General features: G+C 45.6%; 1 protein-coding gene and 1 long non-coding RNA gene across 5 annotated transcripts in view; both read right to left on the reverse strand.

Annotated features, from left to right (window-relative positions):
* LOC116986350 (deoxynucleoside triphosphate triphosphohydrolase SAMHD1-like) overlaps positions 1-18,525 on the reverse strand; it is a 132,174-nt gene that overhangs the window by 90,409 nt on the left and 23,240 nt on the right. For 2 of the 4 annotated variants that reach the window (XM_033041798.1, XM_033041797.1), the window contains 8 exons: positions 16,585-16,676; positions 14,921-15,036; positions 13,570-13,715; positions 10,708-10,800; positions 10,155-10,259; positions 8,801-8,938; positions 6,262-6,506; positions 5,867-6,076 (listed from right to left, as the gene is read on the reverse strand). In XM_033041798.1, coding sequence (XP_032897689.1) covers positions 6,357-6,506; positions 8,801-8,938; positions 10,155-10,259; positions 10,708-10,800; positions 13,570-13,715; positions 14,921-15,036; positions 16,585-16,676 — 840 coding nt within the window. In that variant the 3' untranslated portion in view covers positions 5,867-6,076; positions 6,262-6,356. Of the gene's footprint in view, positions 1-5,866; positions 6,077-6,261; positions 6,507-8,800; positions 8,939-10,154; positions 10,260-10,707; positions 10,801-13,569; positions 13,716-14,920; positions 15,037-16,584; positions 16,677-18,525 lie in introns of those variants that run through there. The other 2 variants (XM_033041800.1, XM_033041799.1) reach the window with 1 other exon arrangement.
* Positions 2,555-4,957, reverse strand: LOC116986352. The gene is made up of 2 exons (XR_004415456.1): positions 3,329-4,957; positions 2,555-2,872 (listed from the first exon to the last, which is right to left on the reverse strand). It is a non-coding gene; the product is annotated as an uncharacterized LOC116986352 (long non-coding RNA).

Below are 18,525 nucleotides of genomic sequence, written 5' to 3' on the forward strand. Positions count from 1 at the left end.
GGGGGGGGGGATCACACACACTAACCACCCCTACACACAGAGTTGGAAAAGTGTATAAAGACCGTTCCCTACCTGTAGCCCCCAGGGGAGACGTGGTCGTCGAAGTCGGGTCCCGGCCGTCTTAAAATAGCGTATCTTGAAGTCGTCGAAGTCGGGTCCGTCTCGGCAACGCGGGGGGGGTGGGTGGGGGGGAGGGGTGGCGGGGCGGCATCACACACACGAAGCATCCCCACACACAGAGCCTTAAAAGTGTAATGCCCCAACGCAGCCGTTGCATACCCGCAGCCCCCACGGGAGACGTGGTCCTCGAAGTAGAGCCGTTCCCGAAAGGCCGTTTTTAAATGGCGTCGCTTGAGGTTGTGCTGCGGGCGCCAGCAGCCGTTATGGTCGCTGGCCAGCAGGAGGCGACAAAATGAGTGAGTGGGGAGGGGGGGGGAGGTGAAGGTTTTAATGAAAAAAATGGACATAAACATAACGAAATGTAATGAGGAGTGGATAGCTGGAAGGGAAAGTGAAATGTCTACCGAAATGGCTGCTTGTATGGGTGAGAAGCCAGTTTGTACTCTGTACTGTCACTATGGCAACGATGTATTTGAGTATTGGGCATTGTGACATCACACGATGGAACGTTCACCATGGGCTGGGGCTGGTGAAGCTTCTGTGGGCGAGAAGCCAGTTTAGTTTTGAAATTTTGGGGGGGGGGGGGGGTAGGATTTGATTAAAAACGTGTACTTAAACACGACGAAATGTAATGAGGTGCGGATAACTAGAAAGAAAAGTGAAATCTCTACCGAAATGGAAAAGACGTCGGCGATTCCGCGTCCGGTTTCGGAGTTGCAGGGAATCAAAGGAAGAAATGCGGCCGGAAGCCGTACATGTAAATTGATCCGTTCCGATTGGACATCTGCGAGCGTGGGGCATCGCGATTGGACGTCTGCGAGCATCGGGCATTGTGACATCGCACAGCGGGAACAAATCGAAAGGCAGGAAGGGATCCGGACGCCAGCCGGACGGATGGGGCGAGAGTTTTAATATATAATAGATAGATAGATAGATAGATAGATAATTATAAATATAATTGCCTTTATGGTTTATGTACATCATCTGACAAATAAGATAAAGAGAGAAATAGTATTGCTTTAAATCAAAGTTGCTTTTGATCCATGAGAAGGAACTTTATCTATTTATTTCTAACTTGCCTCTCACACACAGGCACACACACAAACACACATTCATATATTTATATATGTTAAATTTAATTTTGTGCGCAGTGTGTGTTAAAGCAATACAATAGAAACTGCACGATACAATGCAAGGGAAACTGTGCAAAGGAGGGGGCTGGGGAGGAAGGATGGGCGGGAAATGGGCAAAAACAGGGGGAAAACATTTACAATAAAATTAACTAAAATATGTGAAGTGATAGATGAGCTAAATCACACACTGAAGAAGGGTTTCGGCCCAAAACGTTGCCTATTTCCTTCGCTCCATAGATGCTGCTGCACCCGCTGAGTTTCCCCAGCACTTTTGTCTACCTTCGATTTTCCAGCATCTGCAGTTCCTTCTTAAACACTGATTACACCAAAGTTGGTAAAGCAAGCTATAGGATCTTTGGGTTACACTGCGAGGCATAACGGAAGTCGCGTTTTGCATTGACAATGGCGGCCGTGACGCTCCGTTACGTACTACACCTCAGTGCGTTGGATTACGTAGGAGTGGAGTATCTTGCTCCGCTCTATGATCTTTGGTTAGCGGCAGCCCCGCGGGAGGGCAGTGGGAGAGTGGGCACTGGGCTGGGAACGGCCGGGGCGCGACTGCAGGGCCGGGGGCCTTGTGGGTGTCAATAAGCGTTTTAAAGCAAGTAGAGGGAGTGTGAGCCCTGGTGAGCAGAGGGGAGAGTCTCTGTGAGTGTGAGTAAATGTGATGGGACGTCCGTGGGTGTGAGCAGTGAGGGGGTTCCCTGTGTGTATGTGAGCAGTGAGGGAGTCCCTGTGTGAGAAAAGGTAAGGGGGGAGATCCCTGTGAGTGTGAACAGTGAGGGGTTCCCTGTGAGTGGGGAAAACCCTGTGAGAAATTAAGGGTAAACAGGCAAAAAAACAGTCATTGCAAGATACAATTGTCAAAACAAATCTGCATAAATAGAATAGAATAGCCTTTTATAAAGCTGCCCCTTTTACACCCGCCAGTGGCGTTGCACCTTGCAATCCTTCCAGGAGGCGATGCCCCATCTCTCTTCCTCTTTTTTCCAGTTTATTCCTCTCTCATGCCTGAAGATAGATCAGCCACGATTGAATGGCAGAGTAGACTTGATGGGCTGAATGGCCTAATTCTGCTCCTATGACATGAATATATTGAACAACTCAACCTTCACAGATGTCAAGGTAAAGAACGCCAGACATTAATGATGGTCAAGAGGGGAAAAATAAATTCCAGTTATTCTGTCCTTTGTAACGAAGCACTTAGTCTGATTGTGTTAAGGAACTTTTAATGTAATCACTGCTATAATGCAAATGTCCCAGATAAATTGCACACAATAAGTTCTCAAAATGACATGGTAATGAGCAGATAAATGCAATTTTATTGATATTCCACAACCTTTCACGATATCTGCATACAGTTTAAGTAAGAAAAGATTACCATATTGCATTGTGACAAATAAAATGCCATGAACTATTAAATGACCCCGCAAACCTCAGTCAAATAAAGTACTCCAGAGGGAGTAGAACATAAAGTGTTGGAGTAACTCAGCGGGACAGACAGCATCTTTGGAGAACATGGACTTTGGGTCGGGACCACGGTGTAAGTCGGGACCCTTCTTCAGATTGATTGTCAGACATAGGGAGGAGGAAACTGAGAGTTGGGGGCAGGAGTAAACCTGGCAAGTGATAAGTTTGAGTTTAATTTATTGTCATGTGTACCATAGGTACAAGTGAGGGGAGAATGCAGAAATAATGAACTGCAGATGCTGGTTTATACACAAAGTGCTGGAGTAACTCAGCAGGTCAGACAGCATCTCTAGAGAACACAGGTAAGTGACGTTTCAGGTTCAGACCCTTGAGACAGATGGGGGGTGGGGGGGAGAAAGCTGAAAAAGGAGAGAGGTAGGAAAAGCCTGGCAGGTAATAGATCTGTGGGGGCAGAGTTAATATGTAGATGGTTGGAACAAAGGCCAGAGAAAAGAACAGAAGGCATGAGACAGGTTTGAAGAGTTGCAGATGGTGAAGCCAGAGGGATGAAAGTAGCAGAGGAGGGATGGGTGCAAGAAATAAGAGAGTGAAGGGGAGAAGGAAGGGAAGATGTTACTTAAAGTTGGAGAATTCAATGTTCATACCATTAGGTTGTAAGCTACCCAGGTGAGGGAAGTTTGTTTGGTAGCTGGATGGTGTAAGTGACAAAGGCAAGAGATGAAAAGAAGACAAAGGTGTCAGATAAGGAATGAAGAAGAGTGTAAAGGCAGAGGGTGGATTAGGTGGAGGGGCATGGGGGCAGTGAAGAAGGGGACTCCAGAAAACAGGGCTGATGGATGTCATCCAAGGTCGATCAGCATATATTTCCCACTGTTCCACAAAATGAAGGAAAGGAAATAAAGCATTCAGTTGTGAAATGGTAAAACCTTGTACATCGTACAGACAACCCTCATTATAGCGGACCACAGGGGAGGAGAATGGTGTCCGTTATTGCAGATTGTCCTCTATAACTAAGTAAGGGATTTGCTTTAACCACCTAGTGGTCACTCTGTGAAACAGCAAGTTGTTTTCAAATACAAAGTTCTTTTTAACAGCTAAAAATATATTTTAGTTACTGCAAGGTAAAAATACAAAAGGCTAGTTGAAGCAATTGCTTGTCAATGTCATGGCATCTCACACTGTAACTGGAAGCCTGTGTTCCTACAGAGACAGTGGTGTCTGATTACTGTGGGGACACTCCGTCCACTATAACTAAAATAAGTTATAAAGATAGACACAAAATGCTGGAGTAACTCAACGGGTCAGGCTATGTAAAGGTCTAAAGAGGGCCAAAGGCCATCCGGGGAGGTCCAAGAGGAAGGGGACCAGTGAAGACAGAAAAAGGAGTCATCACTGGGTGGTGAGGACTCTTTTGCACAGAAAAAGGCACAGAGGCAGAGGAAGAAAATCAATATGTTATGGAAGACCTGTGGAGTTATAAAGAGATCAGTAATAACAAGGGTAGACGGTACCCTCCCTGAGATATCCCGACAATGCAAATATATGTACACAAGGTTTCAACCAGAGATATTACTTCCCCATCTCCTGCAATAAACAGACAGGCAGAGTAAACACACTGTTGCATCTCTCTCGCTGAACCTCCTGGATAAAAGCCAACTTCAGCTGGTTTTCACAAACTAGAAGAACACCTTTGTTTGAGTAAATAGTTATATAGTGCATTTAAAATCCTCAGGCAATTGGGGAGGGGGTTGGTGGTAGAACCTCAGCAAGCACCAGAGCATGTGCTCTTTAGGGTATCACGTGCTCGACATGGTTTTATCCAGTGAGCCAGTATAGTGTACAAACCTAACGTGCTAACATTCATTCCACCCACTGAGTTCTTGCGTTAGTCAGTCAAAACGTCCTCCTTTCTCCCACATGGAGCCAGGTTTAAACAAAACATTTTGATTGCAAGAAGCAGGGTGGATATAGGCCCTTTGGCCCACCGAGTCCACACTGATCACCGATCACCCATCACACTCGTTCTATGTTATCCCACTTTTCCATCCATTTCCTACACACTGAGGATAATTAACTTTCCAACCCACTGCCATGCTGAATCTCCAAACTAAACTAAAATAAAGACACATTGAATAAAAAATCCTCCATTATTGATCAGGAATCAATAGTTGAACACCCTGCAAGCATTGATCTTGTTCCAACTATCAGTTTGGATCAAAACAAGTGGGAGGAGAAAAATAAATGTAGTTCAATTTTCAACCAATTGAAATTGTATAAAACTCACAACTTTCAACCCTACACTTAAGGTGAAGCAATTTGCATAAAATATGTTTAGTGCACTGACTTCTTTATTGCGAAACCAGCATATTAAAAATGCCCCGAGTACACCATGTCATGCTAAAAGTAGGTCTTTCCACCTAATATCATAAAAAAGTGACATAGCAAAACGGAGCCCTGAAAGTGATTGTTTAATCAAACCTTGATTCTATCTATCTGCCCTGACTCATGTAGTGTGATTCAAATGGACACACAGCACCAAGTAGGATAGTGACAAGACATGCCACAGTAGAGAGGTATCTAATGCTAGGATCTGGACCACCATTACTGGTCCTAGTCTCCCACAGCAACATTCATGTATTAGGCAGCAGCAAGTCAACTATGCTGGGGAAACCCCACTGCAATCAGCCTCTCTCTATTTGGGTCTTTATCCTGCACTGTAGACAGAGGTGATTTCCCCCAACATTTCTGTTGAGTTGAATATTGTTTTAAGTTTGTATTAATATATAGGCACCTCACGCTTTAAGCATGATTGATTTATGGTTTTTTGAAATAACGTGCTAGTGTTCTTAATACCAAAGCTTGATTTACACACTGGTATTTTTGGAATAATGCACCTCAAATTTACTGTTGACCGTGTAGTCGAGTATATGTTTCATTTATGTGTCTTTGAATTACACGCTGCTTTTCAAGCACATATTCCCCACATAAAATGCGAGGTGCCTGTATGTTCAACTGTGGACTGAAGTAATAATATTTTAAGCAGCATAACATTCATGGTACCAACCATAATCCCTCGAAGCAATAAAGAAATATATGTCCATCACCCTTGCACAACTTTTTTTTCCATGATAAAAAGGCAAAACGGTGACTTGTGTTCCTTCCCTACCTGTAAAGGCATTATTCCTGCAAGCAGGAATCACTGGGCAGTGATCCTTTCTGTAAACAGTCAAAGCCCATTGCCTCGACGTAACACATACAGTCCCGTTCCTGTGTTTTAGTTGCCATTTGGCCAGAGGTATCCAGAGTCATTACAATCAGAGTTGGGTAAAATAAAGCTTTATCCTTTGGTGTGAACACAATTCGCACTCTTCCAACATTTGTGTGGAAGATCTTTCAGATAAATCTAGCTACGTGGCTTCAAACTTGTCAGGTGCCGATTGGGAAAAAAAGTCAATCATTCAATAACTCGTTTGAAAAAAACGAATCCATTCTTCTCTACTGACCAAGTCATTTAGACTTGGATTTCTTTGCATGAAGACTGCTTTTCTCCATTCAAGCAAGAGTTTGGAAAACTGCTAATTGGAAAAGAACCAAGGAAGCTAGGAGATTATACCATCGCAGGGACCGCAGGGAGAAAAAAGATCCAGGATTCACAGAAAATTCCCACGTTTCTTACTGAAAAAGCTTTGTCTTGGATTTACAGCTGTTTGCCCGACGAGAAGACTGAAGCTCTTCTCTGGGATTGGAGTCATCGCTGTCACTATTGCTGTTGTTCCATTCAGACTTTAGTGGTGTCAGCTCAGGGGCAACAATATCCCCATCCTGTAGGTAGGAACAAACATACACTGGTTCACCACCATGTAGGAGGGATAGGAAAATCATTATCAGCCTATTTAAAATTCATACGTTAAATGGCTGGAGAAAAACTTCTACTTCTTGCGTATGGCGTGCACAGCCTAAAGTTGTCGGACAACTTGTTCTATTTGATCTTATTTGATTGTGCACGCCAGGTTGATTGCATTTGTCGAAACAGGGCGGACCACGTGAAGGTTGCAATCTCCCACCCCAGAAAAACTTCAAAATGTATGAAAAAAGGAACTATAGATGCTGATTTACAAAAGGACCCAAAGTGCCAGAGTAACTCAGTGGGTCAGGCAGCATCTCTGGAGAACATGGACAGTTGAAGTTTTGGGTCAGGACTCTTCTTCCATGTGCCTTATGAGTTAACAACAGAGCCAATCTGGAATAAATGAGTGTGCCTATAAATATTTCTATGTAGATACAAGGAGCTGAAGAAGCTGGTGTACAAAAATGACACAATGTGCTGGAGGTGCAGCAGGTCAGGCAGCATCTCTGGAGAACATGAATAGGTGATGTTTTGGTTCAAGACCCACTGATTGTGGGAGGTCGGGGGGGGGGGGGGGGAGAAAGAAAGCTGTGAGGAGAAGAAAGGCTGGGCAAAACATAGCAGGTAATAGGTGAACACAGGTGAAGAGGAGGTTTCACAGGAAGATGGTTGAAACATTGAATTCTCCAATTTTAGGTAACCTCTAACAAGCCCCCACACCTTCCTTTGTCCCCCACACTACACCCCTCCCCCGTTTCTTCCCCTCATCCCCTCCCAAGTGCCCTTCCTGAACTCGCACCTATTTCTCCACTCCTCTCCACTTCCACCCATATTCCTTCCTCTGGCTTCACAATTCGCATCTCTTCAATCCTTCTGTCTCACACCTGTTGTATTTTCTGGCCTTTGCTCGAAACATATGCCTATCAAATAACCCCCTCACCTATGTCCACCAATTACCTGCCACGCTTTATCCAGTCCCTCCTCTCTCCTAGTTTTCTCACCCCCCCCCCCCCCCCCACTAATGTACGAAGAAGGGCCACGACCCGAAACTTCGCCTATACATGTTCTACAGAGATGCTGCCGGACCCGCTGAGTTACTCCAGCACTGTCTCCTTTTTTTGATAGAGAAAAACTTCCTTTCCTGTCACACATCGTTAAAACCCACGCCCATGTCATCCATCAACCATGGTCTGATCTAACCTAGACACAAAGAACTGCAGATGTGGTGTAGTGACTCAGCGGGTCAGGCAGCATCTCAGGAAGACATGGGTAGGCAAATTTTGAAGAAGGGCCCTGATCCGATAAGTCACCTATGTTCCACCAACAGAATATTTGTCCTTTATGGAATTACATTATTAGGACTCAGCACAGACTTGATGGATCTGCGATCTCTAACCATTTTATGATTCTTGTATGAAGGCAATGAGGAGCTGGTTCTTATCAACAACGTTACTGGTGGAAGCAGATTTGATAGTGACGATTAAGTGGCATTGAGACAGGCACATGAACAGAAGTGATGGAGGGAATGCAGAAATAAAGAAATGCAGATGCTGGTTTACCCCAAAGATAGAAGCAAATGTATAAGGAATGGAGGCATATGGGTCAGGAATGGAGGGATATGGATCACGTGCAGGCAGATGGGATTAGTTTAAATTGGCATCTTGTTCGGCACAGATTGAAGAGTTAGTTATTAATTGACTGTTGTCATATTTAAGCTTTCCTGTTGTAAAAGGCCAATTGTAATGCATGATGGGATTTGGACAACTTCCATTGTGACAAGGGTTTTTTTTTTTAACTTCCAAGGTGAAAAGTTCGCATCTCTCTTGCAAGGTTTTTTATGTAAGTTGAAGAGGTTAATCAGATAAGAAGGGGCCCAGAGGATTCCATTGGGGTGACTGGCTTTTGGCAAAGAGTGAAAAACAACTCCATATTTGGAGGTGGATGATGGTTTTTGTACATTACATCGTGCATTTGATTTTATTTCAGTATGTATATAAACTCGCGTGTTCTGGTATTTCTTTGTGTGTGCTGCTGGAGATACAGACGTGAAACTGTTGCCTCTGAGTCTCTCAGTCCACACCCGTCAGACGTTAAATTAAAGCTTTGTATGGTCTTAAGAATTTGTACTTTGTCTATCTTTTAAGTGAACTTTTTCAGACACGGTGGGCCAAACGGCATGTTACTGCGCAGTAATGTCCCAGGAGTACAACACAGCCAAGGAAAGATGCAGAAACTGTTACTGCAAATGGAAGCATCATCCTCTCCCTACCCTTGGTTTGGAAAAGTTCCTCTTGATGCACCACTGGACAAAGAGCTTCTGGGCGGCCTGCACACTCTGATCGTCGGTCTTCTTGCAGTAGACCTGGATCAGCTGCTCTGTGAATCTCACCGGAAGCATCTGAGATACCTGGATGTGCACAATAAAATTATTTTTGCATAAATCACACATGCACGAGTTGCCATATTTTGGCGCTATTTACAAAAAAGTCCAAAGTCCGGTCCACTCGCCTGATGTACCGGAGCGGTTACCGAACCAGGCAAGCCCAAGGCTGCTGCAGGGCCTCCTCCTGCCGGGTCTTCCCAACAACCCACAACCACAAGGAGACAAACGGTGCGAGCAGTGGAGATGGCCATTCATCCCCTCACGCCATTTGCACAACTTAATAAGATTGTGGCTGATTTGTTGTAACTCCAGCTTCACAATTTAACGTAACAAGTATCTATCTACACCTCTCTGCTCTCATGTCAACTAATGACCAGGTGACCATTTTATATTAATACCCTTGAAGATAAGATTTATACAAGGAAACCATAATTCTAGATTCTCCCAAAAGAAACATTATCAACATCAATCCTGCCAATACCATGCATGTTCTGAAGAGTTTCAGAGGGACACAAAGTACTGGAGTAACTCAGCAGGTCAGGCAATATCTCTGGAGAACATGGATGGGTGACGTTTTGAGTCGAGACTCTTCTAGTTTCTGTAGAGTTCCTCTCACTCTAAGCTCCAGTAGATACAAGTCGAGCCTCTCTAACCTCTCCTGCAAAGACGACCAGATCATAACAGGCCCTCTAACCCATTGGACTAAGGTCCAGTTCCAAGTCACACCGAGGTGATAGTTGGATCTCAGCTTAGACCTTGACAGTAGGCATGGTAACCAAACCCAAAGCAAAGGGCAAGGCACTGATGGGCGCCCTTGGCAGCCTATGAGCAACATAGTCAGTTGAGGGCGGCACAGTGTCGCAGAGGTTGAATTGCTGCCTTACAGCACCAGAGACCCCGGTTCGATCCTGGCTACGGGTGCTGTCTGTATGGAGTTTGCACATTCTCACTGTGACCACGTGGGTTTTCTCCAGGTGCTCCCGATTCCTCCCACACTCCAAAGCCATGTGGGTTTGTAGGATAATTGGATTCCATAATTTACCCACAGTGTGTAGGACATCGAACGGGTAATTGTTGGTCAGCGTGGACTCGATGAGCCAAAGGACCCGTTGCAACAGTATCTCTAAAACTAAACATTAAAGTTATATCCCCAGTGTTGGTCCATGCACAGCTTGACGGAGATGTTTACGTTCAGCTTCAGATAAAGGATATGTTTCCAACCCGGGCCTGGAAAACGTACCTGGTCCTTGCGGATTGTGATGGCCAAGTTGGGATCACTCTTGCAGTAGAACCGCATCTTGTTAATGGGATTCTTCTCCTTCATGCCGTAGTCCATACGCACCACCTAGAGTGCAGAATATTAAATACATTCATTCAGTCGGGAAAACTTGACCCACTACAGGCAATTTACAGCGGCCAATTAACTCGTCATTTGGATATTTTCCGTTATATTTTCCTTTTCTCCAGAGATGCTGCCTGACCCGCTGAGTTACTCCAGCATTTTGTGTCTATCTTCCATTTATATATACACGTCCGTTATTGCCGATCGTCGCACATAACCGAGAGGAGTGTGAAGTTTAACCCAAGGCCGGGAGGGAAGAAACACAGTGTGAAGAGAGAAGGGGCGAGGGTGGGGTTAAACCAGCAGGAATTTGCATGCCGGAGCCGCCTTCGTGTTGCTCGCTCTCTCCCCTCCCGCAAACGGTAACTCTCACCATGTGGCACCAGCTCAATGAGACTATCTGCCACTGTAGGGAGAAGGTCCCTCCACATGCTTAACATCCATTACTCACATTTACAATAAAATCTTCTGCACAAAGTTGAACGTCCAGAGGTGTCGATGGGACAACTGCAGCCACCTCATCAGACAACTGCTCAAACTCGTCCTGAAACAAAAAGCATATTGAAGTTGTCAATGAAATGTGGTAAATTATCCATTTTGATACAAAAAGTGGGCTATCTATCTAGATATATAACTAAGACTCATTTTTTTGTTAGTTTGATTGTATGTATGCGTGTGTGTGTGATTTCCCAAAACACAGCCAAAACGGTACACAATAACGCTACCGATTTTGGCCCACCGTACTCACCATTGTCCTGGGGTGTGCATTAGCCACGTTTCGTTACAGATTGATGTTATATTTTACAAGTTATTGACATTTTAAACTTTACCAAAACCACTTTACAAAAGCACTTTTCCACTTGCCCTACCCTCCCTGCACGTCAGCTGCATTCAACGTCACAATGGGATCCTGAATTTCATTTGCATTTAAAAAAATTGCGATTTTCATTGACATTGATTTTATTCTAAAGAAAACTCAGTTTTAATCAAGTTCCGTTTTCATTGACAGCTAACATTGTGTTTAGGTTATTTTATAGAGAAAACGCAATTTTTTTAATTGCGATTTTAATTGTGGGGGATGGGGTGGGATCATTTAAAAAAAACATGGCGATTTTCATTGTCGGGGGGGGTGGGATAGGGGGGGAAGTGAGGAGTGAGTTTTTTTCGCGGTACTTGCCTGGACTCACAACAGGGACCCAACGGCTCCACGGGTAAGTTTCCTTCTACTTTACAAACGCCTCCACGGGTCCTCTATTCACGTTATTAACTTTAACTTAATTTCAGTCGTCAATGGCACAACTTTGAACGCAGCAGCCGTGCACACGCAGTTTGGTGGAATATTGCATTGGGGGAGCGGGCCCGAACAGGTGCGCACTTGGTCTAGTTGTTTTTAAAATGGTGACAGACTGAGTGTAATGTTGATGTTCAAAGGCTCCTAGTTGTCCTTGTACACAAGTCACTGAGAGTTAATGCGAAGGTACAAAATAGTGCCTTGACCTTCATCACGTTCATATGTTGCCACTGTGAAGGGCCTTGATGTAACTGCATCCGAAGTACAGCAAATATTCACCATATTGGTTGCAGGGATGGTAGAAACATTAAATTCAATTGAAAGATAGGGCGTGGAAACAGGCCCTTAGAGGCAGACACAGTGGACAAAGGTACTTCGGCCCAACTTGCCAACACTGACCAACATGCCCCATCTACACTAGTCCCACCTGCCCGCACTTGACCCATATCCCTCTAAACCCGTCCTATCTATGTACGTGTCCAAATGTGTCAAACATTACGACAGTACCTGCCTGCTTCAACTACCTCCTCTGGCAGCTCATTCCCATACACCCACCATCCTTTGTGTCAATAAAGTTACCCTTCAGGTTTCTAATAAATCTCTCCCACCTCACCTTAATCTGGTTCTCGATTCCCCTACTCTGGGCAAAAGACAATGCATTTACCTGATCTATTCCTCTCATGATTTTGAACACCTTTATAAGATCACCCGTTATCCTCCGACACAAGGAATAAAGCCCTAGCCTGCTCAACCTCTCCTTCAGCTCAGTCCCTCGGGTTCTGGCAACATCCTCGTAAATCTTCTCTGCACCCTTTCCAGCTTGAAATTTATTTCCATAACATGATGCCCGAAACCCTTCTACCCACCGAGTCCACACAAACCATCGATCACCCATTCTACACCCATATTCTTTATGTTTGGATGAATAAGAGGTCAGATTAAAACCCACAAAGTTCTAACAGGCCGGATGGAGGAACAATGTTGCGTCCAGTTGAGGAATCGAGTGGGGCTACAGATTCAGGATAAGTGGGAAGGTATTTCAGACTGAAATTTCTTTGCTCAGAGAGGATGAATCTGTGGAATTCACCAAACTGATCAGACACTCAGCCATCGTTCATTCACAACAAAAGTTTGCTGGGCATTGAGTGAAGGAAAAATGTTCTCAGGTAGAAGATCCACCATGATCTTGAAGAGGAAAGGAGACTCAAAGACTATGCCTGATTACTATGTTCTTATCTTGTTTAAGCAGACAGGCGAGGAGTATAAACACTGGCACAGGCTAGTTGTGTAAATGACCCATTCCTCAATGTTTACCTGCCCTGCGTTATATGTAGTTTGGTTTAGAGACATAGCTTGGGTGCTTCAGCCCACGCTGACCATTGATCACACAAGAACTGGAGTAACTCAGCGGGTAAGGCAGCATCTCTGGAGAATGTATATAGGTGACGTTTCGAGATGCTTCTTCAGACTCACCGTTCACATGAAGTCAGTTTTATATAATTAGTCATAGAGTTACGCAGCGTGTAAACAGGCCCTTCGGCCCTGCTTGCCTTATAAACAGGCCCTTCAGCCCATATCCTTCTAAACCAATCCTATCCATGTACCTGTTAAACTGTTTTTTTAAACATTGCGATAGTACCTGCCTCAACTACTTCGTCCTACTTGTTTCATACACCCACCACCCTTTGTGTGATAAAGTCACCCCTCAGGCTCCTATAAAATCTATCCCCCCTCCCCTTAAACCTGTGTCCTAGGTCTAGTAAAACTAGTTCACGATTATCCCACTTTCTCATCCACTCCCTAAATACAAGGGGCAATTTTACAGAGGCTGATTAACCTGCAAACCTGCACGTTTTCGGGGTGTGAGGGGAAACCGGAGCACCCGACAGAAACACACGCAGTGTCAGGGAGAACATGCAAACTCCACATAGGCAGCAGTTGAAGTCAGGATTGAACCCAGGTCTCTGGCGCTGTCAGTCAGATGCTCTATCGCCATGCCACTGTGCTGTCCTGTTTGATTACCGGATCAATTGTCGTCCCTGGTGCAGGCTGCGTCTCCCCGATCCATTTGTACAACTTGCGGCAAAGGATGTTATTCAAAATCTCTCGTGCTTTTTGTAGGTCAGGCTCAGGCTCCGAAGAATTCAGAATCTGTTCAAAGATGTTGTCTGGAAAAACAATAATCCAAGGTCACAGAAATAAAATAAAACTAACACGCTAAGATATGAGAGGATATTTTCAGTCGTGGGAGAGTCTAGGACCAGAGCACAGCCTCAGAACACAAAGATGTATCTTTAGAAGATGGTGGATGGGTGATGTTTTGTGCCGGGATCCCTCTTCAAACAAATCAATTCCTTTTCTCCAGAGATGCTGCCTGTCCCGCTGAGTTACTCCAGCATTTTGTGTCTATCTTTGGTGTAAACCAACATCTATAGTTCCTTCCTCTACACAGGGTGATGCTCCAAGTTTGTAAAACCTTGGTCAGACCTCAGCCGGAGTAACAGGTGCAGTTCTGGCCATTGTGGGCTGAAGAGCTGTTCCTCTGCTGCATTGACCTTCGTTCAACATGTACTCCACCAGGGGTGCCACACGATTGGCAGCCCCACCAACAGTCTCCCTGTTTTTTTATCTTAAAAAAAAAAAAGATTTTTGTGCGTTTTAAAAGTCTGTGTAAATGTTCTCCGATTTGTTTTATGTGGGGGGAAGGGGTCGGGGGAAACTTTTTTTCATTTTCTTACCTTGCCAGAGATGCGATTTTTTTCCGGATCGCATCTCCGGTCGCTCTGTGGCCTACCATCGATGGAGCTGGAGGACTCCTCGGACTGACCTTGAGCCCCACCGCGGGGCGTGGACTTAAACATCGGAGTTGATCCCTTGCCTGGGATCGCTCCAGCCACGGCCTGCGGATCTTACCATCGAAAGCTCGCAGTCTCGGGAGAGGCTAGTCGGGAGTTCCAACAACGCAGAGGCTCGACCAGCCCCGACGTGGGGTTCGATCGCCTGGCGCGGGGGAAGCTGACATCCCCCCGATGCAGGAGCTGATCGCCCCGATGCGGAGGGACAAAACGCCACTTGCTACGGGAGTCAAGATCATCCCGTCAAAGGAGGGCTCAAGGCCCCGGATCACGGGAGAACAATGAAGGGAGGAGATTTGAACCTCTTTTTCGGCTTCCATCACAGTGAGGAATGTGGAGGAGTCACTGTGGTGGATGTTTATGTTAAAATGTATTTCGTGTGTTCCGTTGCTTTTTATTTGTATGACTGACTTGGCAAATGAAATTCCTCGTATGTTGCAAAACATACTTGGCTAATAAAGTAATATTGTGTTTGTGAAGAGCAGACTTAGGTCAGACTGAATGACAAGAGTGTTCACCTGTGAGTTTGGTGTAGGCCTCCATGTCATCGATCGACTCAGAGATTTTGCAGATTCTCTTATTTTTTCCAACGATCTGGATGTGTGGATCTGCCAGCACCAGGGCTTCAGTGATCCTGACGGAGTAAACATATTCAGAAACATGTCAGCACTTGTCTGAACCGTGCGGCACAGAGATGCAGCTGGCAGAGCTGCTTGCTCACAGCGCCAGGGACCGTGGGTCGTTCCCGACCGCAGGTGCTGTCTGCATAGAGTTTGCACGTCTCCCTGTGACCGCGAGTTTCCTCCCACATCCCAAAGGCATGCGGGTTTGTCGGTTAATTGGCCTCTAAATTGCCCCCCAGTATGCAGGGATGAATGGGGGAGTGGGACAACATGGGGATTAGCTTTTTGTTGCGTGCTATCCAGTCACAGATTATGTGAGTGGGTGATCGATGGTTGCCGTGGACTTGGTGAGCCTATTTTCATGCTGCATCTTCCGCTCAAACATTGTTGCCCGCACTACTTCTTCACAACAACTTGACAGGGAAAACACTGGAAACAAATCTGCATTGGTTTCAACACCCTTGGGACAGGGCAAAGGAAGTTTAAAAGAAACATTATTAGGCTCAAGCCCTGAGCAAAGGGTTGATGCAATGTCAACACGTCACGATCCGGTAAGTGAAAGGTGCAACTGAAATATTAGTTTGGTTTATTGTCACATGTATCGAGGTACAGTGATACATTTTGTTGTTGCGTGCTATCCAGTCAGCAGAAAGACTATGCATGATTACAATCAAGCCGTCCACAGTGTATAGATACAGGATGAAGGGAATAATGGTCAGTGCAGGATAAAGTCCAATAATGTCCGATTAATGATTGTCTGGTGGTCTTCACTGAGGTAGATGGTATATCAGGTCTGCTCTCTAGTTGGTGATAGTATGGCTCAGTTGCCTGATAACAGCTGGGGAGAAACAGTCCCTGAATCTGGAGGTGTGTGTTTTCACACCTCCATACCTCTTGCCTGATGGGAGGGGAGAGGCAGGAGTGACCGTGGTGAGACTGGCACTTGATTATGCTGGTGGCCTTGCTGAGGTAGCGTGAAGTGTGAATGGAGTTGATGGAAGGGAGGTTGGTTTGCATGATGGTCTGGGCTACGTCCACAATATCCGTCATACTTCACACACATCAGTTGCTTGCAGAAACATTTGTGGAGGTGGAGGGGTTTCAGGTTGGGGATGTGTGGAAGGTTGGGGATGTGTGGAAGGTTGGGGATGTGTGGAAGGTTGGGGATGTGTGGAAGGTTGGGGATGTGTGGAAGGGTGCAAGGTAATAATATGGAGAAAGGGGCAGCATGATGGCACAGTAGTAGAGTTGCTGCTTTACAGCGCCAGAGACCCAGGTTCGATCCTGACTATTGGTGATTGACTGAACGGAGTTTGTACGGTCTCCCCGTGACCTGCGTGGATTTGCTCCAGGATCTCCAGTTTCCTCCTACACTCCCAAGATGAAGGTTGGAAGGTTAATTAGCTTGGTATCATTGTAAATTGTCTCTAGTGTGTACATGACAGTGTAAGTGTGTGGGGAACGTTGGTCAGCATGGACTCGGTGGGCCGAAGTGCCTGTTTCTGTGCAGTAACACTAAACTGAAGGCTCCTTACCAGCCATACTGCAGGAGTACTCACATGCTCTCAATAATGTTAACCACTCGGTGTTGATAGGCCCTGCGGTGTAGCGTGTTGCGTGTGTGAAACATGTTGTACAGGTCACCAACCTCCTGTGGACAGAAAACGAGAGGTCATTTCTCCCTCCTCACACTGCACGTCAGGAACAGCAGTTCTGAAGCACTGAGTGATTCAGTTGCTGGGGCAGAGTGATGTTTAAGAATAAGGAGGCACAGTGGCGCAGCGGTAGAGTTGCTGCCTTGTAGCATCAGTCCAGATCCTGACTGTGGGGTGTTGCCTGTAAGGAGCTTGTACATTCTCCCTGTGACCGTGTGGATTTTCCAAGGGAGCTCCTGCTTCCTTCCACACTACAAAGATTTGTTGGTTAATTTACTTTGGTAAAGATTGTAAATTGTACCTTGTGTGTGGATACTGCTAGTGTATAGGATGATCATTAGTTGGCATGGATTCAGTGGGCCCAAGGGCCTGTTTCTGGTGCTTGACTGCACGGAATTTGTATGTTCTCCAAGTGTCCTCCGTGGGTTTGCTCAATGTAAACTAAATACAATAAACCCTCATTATAACAGACCATGTGGTGAGGAGGTGAAATGGTTTCTGTTATTGCTGATTGTTCAAAGGTTATTTTGGCGATAGAGAGGTCAGATGGCTGATCTATCTGTCCCTCTCAATCCTATTCTCCTCCCTTCGCCCCATAGCCCTCGACACCCTTACTAATCAAGAGTCTGTCAACACAGCAACTGTCTGCTGTATCAAAGGAAAGGATTACTAAGAGTGACATTGCATTAGTATTAAAAATAGAATGGCAGATGCTGGTTACAAAGTGCTGGAGTAACACAACAGGTCAGGCACTATCTCTGGAGGGCAGGGATAGGTGACGTTTCAAGTCAGGACCCTTCTTCATGCTCTGACTTGCCGTTACCTGGAGGTACAATTCAACTAGTTTTTAAAAGCAACATCCTTTCTCGGTCTGGAACTGGGCCTGGGATCCAGGTGAGTTGCAACCAGGAGGGTAGAGGCAAGGATCGGCGGAGTAAATGGTCACTAGAGCTTAGGTAAGGGTTGGCGGTGGTGGTGGGAAGCGTGGCCTAGAGGGGGGTGTGTGGGCCAGCGGTGATGGCAGTGGGTCCTGCCTGGAAGCGGCTACAACCGAAAACTGTGATAAAGATATCCGTAATAAAGAGGGTTTACTGTACTGACCTACGAGATATTCACTGATCACAAAGCAACAGCACAGTGGAGGCCGTTTAGCGCATCAGAGGCGTCAATACCTCGGCGTGGACACGGTGGGCCAAAGGGTCTGTTTCCATGCTGTATTTCTAAACTACATTTAACAATGACTCGTTCTGAACTGTCCTTGCCTGTATGCCCAGCTTCAGCTTACAGAACTCCAGTGTGCCCATGAATGCTGACAAGATTACTATCTGTTGGTTTTATAGAACTACAAGGGTGCCTGTGGTCTTTGGATTTGGATGCATCAATGGAAAGATGTTCTTGTTTCATCGACTGGGGAACCTGTTTCAGACCTCACTGGTCTTTTAGAAATTCAATTATAAAAGAGATGAAAAAGTTTAACTTAGACGATGTAACTCAATTGCATGAATAGGAGGATGGGCAATTAGTGACCGGGGCAGTCTAGTCCGGGTATCAAGGGCGCAGAACATCTCCGAAAGCAAATGGAGATAAAAATCTTGGAATGGTTGGGGTTACGTGTTAGGTGGAGATATTGATGCCTCTGATGCACTAAACGGTGCTGAGAGGCAGCAGCTCCACAAGCTGCATCACTGTGCTGCACTTTTGCTGGTTGTTTCCTCAGAGGACAGAAAACAGAGGAAAGAAGATCTGAAGGCCGCTTCATGAACTAGAAAGCAAGACACAATGCTGGTGTAACTCAGTGGCAGCATCTCTGGAGAAAAGGAATAGGTGACGTTTGGGTCAAGACCC

The sequence above is a fragment of the Amblyraja radiata genome, chromosome 23 (assembly GCF_010909765.2).
Source record: "Amblyraja radiata isolate CabotCenter1 chromosome 23, sAmbRad1.1.pri, whole genome shotgun sequence".
NCBI classification, from domain to species: Eukaryota; Metazoa; Chordata; class Chondrichthyes; order Rajiformes; family Rajidae; genus Amblyraja; species Amblyraja radiata.